Source organism: Fragaria vesca, linkage group LG5, assembly GCF_000184155.1.
Source record: "Fragaria vesca subsp. vesca linkage group LG5, FraVesHawaii_1.0, whole genome shotgun sequence".
Classification (NCBI taxonomy): domain Eukaryota; kingdom Viridiplantae; phylum Streptophyta; class Magnoliopsida; order Rosales; family Rosaceae; genus Fragaria; species Fragaria vesca.
In genome coordinates, this window is record NC_020495.1 from 28,832,464 (window position 1) to 28,839,291 (window position 6,828).

Sequence of the window (6,828 nt, forward strand, 5' to 3'; positions counted from 1 at the left end):
TTTTCTTGCTTCCGCTACTGTTTAGTAGCTTTGATTACCTTGAGATTATTTGTATAATAGTTCGGTTGTGTGGTAAGTCTTTGTTTATTAATTTGGGATCTATCCAAAAGATGGTGTATGATATAAATTGGATATTTATGTGTTGGATTAGAAGATGATATTATTTTTTTGTGTGTGGTGGATGTGTTGTGGGGGAGCGGGTAGCTCCAGGTGTTGAGGTTGGATGTGTTGGTATAGGAATTATCTGAATTTTTCAAGATAAGGTTGTCTATTTTCAAGGGAGGTTATGCCTAATTTTTCAGTAAATTTTCCTTCGAAGTGGTCCCCGCAGGACTTACTCCAGGTTTTAGGGTAAAATTTGGGGTGGGTCTTGACAATTGATCCACTTTAAGCTTGGATTATGCCTACTCACCTCGATGATGATGATGACAATCCACCTCCTGAAGTGGTTGAAATTGCAACTGCCAATGGAATCAACGTACAAAGGGTATTATCTGAAGAAGTTGTTGGAAACCCAGAAAATAATTTAGACAATGATGATGCATGAGGCGGCACAGCAATTCGGGATAGTTCAGATGATGATGAAGACTGTTGAAGCGGAAAAGGTGGTGGAAATACCGAGTTTGTATATGGACAATCTTCTATAGTTGGTGGATTGAACAATTTTTCATCTGAAAAAAACTACGATCATCCCTCCCATGATCATGGCTATAGAAGTACTAGGTATGGAGCGCAAGAGGATACCATGTATGGGAGGAGGACTAGAGGTCCAAATGATGATCAAGATGTTGTTTCAGTTGCGCTAAGTTTTGATTCTATCAGTTTATATAGTAAAACTGGAACCTCAAATGAATCCTAAGAAGGCAACAATCAATATAGCTATAATGTTTATGGTTATAATCAATGCGCGGAAGTCAGTGATCAGTTATCCAGTTGGGTTCATCCTTACTATCCACTTATAGGGGAAATAGTCGGCTGCTCCAAATACATATATGATTATTATATTCAACACTATAATTCATACTATATGAGTCATGTGTCTTGGTCTGAGTATTGTACTATTTATATGTAAATTAAATAAATTAAATATTTCAGAAAAAAAAATTTCTTCCTAAAATCCTAATATTTTTTCCTGGGTTTTTCTGATATATCCAAAATCTCATTTTTTTAAAGGACCGATATATACACCAATAACGATATTTTAATCGTTGGATCTTTCTGCTATCGTCTCTCTCCGACACTCTCTCTCTCGCAAGGCTTAAGCACAACCCTAATTTTTCTTGAGGTTTGATTCACCAATCTTTCAAATCAGCATGGGCGACAAAATTTCAAGGGGTCAGCTTCGCCGTGAGTAACAGACCTTCCTCCGTTTTCTTCCAGGGGTTATTTTTTCTCTACTTATTATGTAAATTTGTTCATTAATTGAGATGCTGCTATTGTTATTGTTCAATTTTGATTAGGATTAGGCTGATTAGCTTGATTTTTAATTAGGTTTGATGTCGTTATTAGATAAACATATTGTTTTTTGAGAGCGATTCCAAGACTAACTAAAGTTGGAAAAAACTGGGTAAATAGGACTCTAGTGTAGACCTTTCGATCCATCAATCAAGGGTTCTAGCAATTGGATTTTGGCATTAAGTCGTTTGGGTAGGATTTCTATCAACCAATTAAAACTTCTTATTTTCTTGTGGCAGTTGCATCATATCTGTTTTTTGGATCGACTACAATAGTTGATAACAGAGAAGAGATGATGGAGTTAACTGTCCATTACAGATCAATTTCAGTATTGTTTTCTTTGGTGCAAGTATTATTTATCGTTTTGGCTATGAAAGATTAATGCATTTGACTCTCTAGTTGGAATACTGCCTATAATTGCAACTGGCATGGGTGTAGAGTTTCACATCATTCTATCATGGTATATGAGCTTATGAATCTCAATGTCTGATACAAATTTTCAGGATAAACTTGCCATGAATATCACCATAGAGCAGGGTAAGACATTGAAGGGTGCTGAGTGTAGTGATGTGCTCCGTGGTATAAGTCAGTTTTTGCACATGCATTAATGTGGTTTTTGTTATTCTGTTATGATTAATGTAACCAAAAATTGGGTCACATGCCGTTCTTTTCTTCTTTAGAGGTGGTTGAACGTGGTTGTTGGATGGCAACTCTACATATGGGGGAGTTTGTTCCCAATGCGCTTATGACATTGATACGTACTACATCAGGAACCCCTTGGTGTTCGTGTTCGGATTTCCCCCTTCAACATTCCATCTATGATTCCTTATAGGTATGGCTGCAATATAGCTCGGTTCTTTTTATTGGTTGTTTGTTTTTTGTCTCCTCTATAGTCTATGATGAGTTAAGGGACTTACGTCTGTTTACGTACACATAGTAAGTTTTCATTTTTAATCATACAAGTCTAGTTAACACTCTTACTTGTGTATTTTGTGAAAGTTATGACATGAGATTCCTCCCAAGTAATATTTCCACGATTTTGCAGATGTTCTCAGTTGCAGTTACATGTGGCAATACATTTGTTCTTAAGCCATGTGAAAAAATCCAGGTGACTCTTGTCTTGATCCCTCACACGTGCTTGTTCTCAGTTTAATTTTTAATTTTTTATGTCTGCTTTTTCAAAATAAATTTGCAGTAGTTTGAGCATGGACCAGCTTTTCAAGACTAGGATTTTTTTTTTTTTTTTCATTATTAGAATTGCCAATTGCAATTGCAATTGCATGTTAACTTTTATACGTGAACATGATATTTGTGTTCTTGCCAACTGATCTACTGTCCTTGTCTGGCTAGGATATTCTAGCTTGAAGCAAAGCTTATATTAACAAGTGATATCCACTCTTCAATTGCTTTTCTTATTATCTACACGAATCAATGTTGTACATAGACAGTCATGTATACAGAAGTTTCCATATATCAAAACACTGGTTAAAGCCAAACACTCTCAAACCCTTCCCCTTGTCAGAGTCTTATAATTTAAACACCAACTCTATATGTATAATGAAGTTATGAAGTTATAGATTTGTTATATATTCAATGAAATTATCAATGACATTTTCTTGCCAAATCAATCTGAGCAGGACATTGTTAATTACATATGCGATGATGACTAAGGCTTTTTTACTTGTTGGCTCGAGTACAGTAAGTTAAGTTTCGCTCCAATGCCTATGATTATTGAATATCAATTGTACGTAACAATGATCTTAAATTCACCTTAACATAGTTACAATCAAGTTACAATCAATTGATAACTTTACTGAATTCAGCCATATACTATTGAATCAGTGGAATCTAGTTATAATCAAGTTGGGTCATCTATTTGTTTTCTTAGGGGGCGTAAACAAGCTGAACGTGCCAAAGCCCCAAAAGTCAATGTGGGAACAGATCCTAGTGCGTGCATACGTTGGTCCAGTTATTAGCAAAGAGGTGATAAAATCTTTTGTATATTTTTCCTATTAATCTGCTTTGTTAAAAAGGAACTACAAAATTGAATTTTCTGTATCATAAGTAGTTGGTGAATCGACTGAAGTACTGAATATATCATTTTACATTGGTTTCTCACTTCACAGATTTCAAACAGGTTGATGCTAGCGGGTTCTACTTCCGAGAGATTGGTACTCTTTGTGTTGGTTGTATCCTCAAGTAAGTACCTGAATTTACAGCCAAGCATCACATTTATGTATTACGTCCTCTTTTCCATACTTGTTGCTTATTTGTAAATCAAATACGTGCATACTATCTGAAGTGATTGTTATTTCTGATATTCTTTTTCTTCGGATGGTTTTGTTGATTTTGATTTGCATGGCTATTGGATACTATGATAGTGTAGGGAACAGTGAACCTTTGAAGCTTTGCAAATTTTTTTGTTCTGAATCAGCATTGCTATTAATAACAACCTTTGACCAATCTCCAAATCTAGATTTTTCTGTAGCTCACTTGTTTTTGCTTTTTATAACCCCTTTGCCTTTTATGTTTACATGAAGTATATACAGGTCCTTGTAATAAGATTACTTATAACAAATGGAGAAATGATTGTCAATATCTGAATTTAGTTTGTGTTGTAGTTGTGCAAGTGTTTTTTGCTTTTCAAATCCCGCTGCCCCTTGTTTGCAGAAATTTATGTTGCCTCTTTGTATAATGAAATTTCTGAGAAGAAAATAGTCATATGGTTATTCATGTATAAACTATCTGAGTACAGCAATGATTATATATATTACCCATTTTTCATTATTGCATCTTTTCTACGTTCTCCTTGTAACTGACTCAAATCTTTTTATGTTTTTTTTTTTTGTTGCAAAATGGTGAAAATTCGTAAGGTTGTAGTGCATTCATATAATTAAGAGTCTTGCACAGATGGCTTCTTTTAGGGTTGTAGGCTGTTAATTAATTTGTATTTCACAGTTTTAATGATCGAGTATTCATCATTATTTACATATGTTCATGTCATCATGTGTAAAGGAGACCAAGAATTTTTTTAGAATGAATGGAGACCAAAATTAAAAAGGAAAGGCTACTGTCATTTGCAGATTTTTTTTTTTTAATGGTCAATTCTTTAGTGGCCTGTCGATATGGTCACTAATATGTGCATGTCTTTGAGGTTTAGTGACCAAATCACTTTCAGTGACATACATCTGACCCCTTTAGTGATCAATTATGTGGTCACTATTGCTATCTCTATTAGTGTCCAGATTATGGTGGTCACTAAAATAAAATCTTTTAATGACCAAGTCTTGTAACTGGTCATTGTTGAGAATTAGTGACGAGCCTATAGTGACCACTTAGTGACCACCTTTTTTTGGTCACTAAACACATTTAATGGCCAAAATTGCTAGTTTTTGTGACCACTTTGCTGGTCACAAATGCTGAGATTTGTTGTAGTAATGTGATCACCCTCGGTCCCAAGCCAACAACCTTGGGACGACGATGATGATAGGGGCCTTGACATTTCTCCGATTAGTTTAGGAAATCGGTAGATTTTTCTAGTTTAAATAATTGTACAAACAATACTAGCTATTATTTGTTTTGGTCGGTACGATAACTTTATTAGTAATATAAATATTTCGGTTAATTTATTTTGGTTTTACAGTAATTAATTATTTACTTACAGTAATATATTTTTGAGTTATTATATCTCTTAATAATAAAATAAATTTTTTTTTCAAAAAAACTAAAACCTAAGCAATGAAAATTTTGTCTCCTAAGATGCTTATTTCTGTTTCTTAAGGGTAAAAATTACACGTCAAAAAGTGTTCTGTCGCATAAGGGTATAGCAACTCGTCGCTAAACTAAACAGTTTCGTCGCTTAACAGTAAAATGATAGAATAACATACGTCGCTAAACAACTTAAGTGATGAAAACAATTCGTCGCTGAAGGTAATTATTTCGTCGCATTAAATCTAGCGACGAAAACAAACTCGTCGCTAACCTAAAAAGTTTCGTCGTTTAACAGTAAAACGACAGAATAATATATGTCGCTGAACAACTTCAGCGATGAAAACAAGTCGTCGCTCAAGGTAATTATTCATTGCCTTCATCTGTGGGGACATAAACAGTCCCGTCGCCTATCCCATTTTCTTAGGCGATGGATAATATGTTTTTGTTGCTTAAGTGCCTATGAGACGTGTCATATGCGACGAATCTTAAGCGACGCCGATTTCGTCACTTAAGTCGTATGGCGACAAAAATAGGCACTTATCCGACGATTTGTTCCAGTCGCTTAAGCCTTTATTTCTACTAGTGCGTGTGATTCTCGTACAATGAAAAACTGATATGAATGAAATATGATGTTTGATTGACTTATCAATTGATTTCATCACGGAACAAGTGAATCAATAATTCTCAGTTGAAACTCATAAGTTTATCTATAAATGAAAAGAGGCGCACAATATATTTTCAAGAAGCCTAAAAGAACAAAACTTTTTTCTCAACGCCCGAAGACATCAAAGAAGTTAGACCCAGTTGAAAACGAAATATCTAGCTAGGTTAATTACAACAACTGATTTTTACCCCTCAATAATTTGCTATGCATGACTAACCAAATCAATCATATGATAAAATCCAATCGTATAAATCAAAGATTGATAAAGGATAAAGTGTAGAGACAAAGAGATAGTAAGAGAGTCATCATCTTATTTATTGATAGGAGCCCTTTATATAGGGAATTACACAATACCAATATGGTAAGGATATGAATACATAGATCTAGTCTAACTACATATCCTATTGGCATAAGGCCAAGGCACACATAGAGAATATCCTAGAACACTCCCTCTTGTGCCGCACGCTGATATGCCGATGGTGCTGATCTGTTGCCTCGTCAAAAACCTCGTCAAGTCATAAAAACCCTGTGGGAGAAAAATTGAACCTTGATCGTAGGAGAAAAAGAGTACAACGCACCCTTCACATTTGATAGTGACATGTATGTATGTGCTATAGACTCCCCCTGAAGTTCGCATCTCCCCCTGATCTTTACATCAATCATAGGGCTCTTCCTGATTCTTACTAATCACGGAAATTTCAACAACTTAGCATGTCAATGCTTTTTAACATGTCTTCAAATGTGGCATTAGGCAATGATTAACTAAATCATGCCGTATTGTCCTCAAAAATGATCTTTTACACTTAGATCTTGAGGAGAAGGCCGCTTGTGAACTCAAGACATAAGTTCGTGTAGAAAATCAGATTTCCGCGCAGCATGACCTTCAGTTACTAGAACAGTCATAACTTCCTCTAGGAAATACATATGAACGAACCGTAAATGGTTTTGGAAACTAGACACATTTTTCTTTCCAACCATATATTACACACATTCTGGTT

The 6,828-nt window shown here is 35.0% G+C and overlaps 1 protein-coding gene across 2 annotated transcripts; it reads left to right on the forward strand.

Annotated features, from left to right (window-relative positions):
• Positions 1-1,882: 1,882 nt before the first annotated feature.
• Positions 1,883-4,368, forward strand: LOC101301301. 2 transcript variants are annotated; one of them, XR_184787.1, is made up of 6 exons: positions 1,883-2,034; positions 2,136-2,287; positions 2,501-2,563; positions 3,093-3,153; positions 3,344-3,438; positions 3,582-4,368. XR_184787.1 is itself a non-coding variant. In XM_004300640.1 (6 exons), exons 2-6 carry the CDS (start codon positions 2,274-2,276, stop codon positions 3,656-3,658), a joined length of 303 nt encoding a protein of 100 aa, XP_004300688.1. In that variant the 5' UTR covers positions 1,883-2,034; positions 2,136-2,273; the 3' UTR covers positions 3,659-4,368. The 2 variants fall into 2 exon arrangements, 1 of the variants encoding a protein (XP_004300688.1); XM_004300640.1 differs by having other exon boundaries at positions 3,093-3,157; positions 3,593-4,368.
• Positions 4,369-6,828: the final 2,460 nt, after the last annotated feature.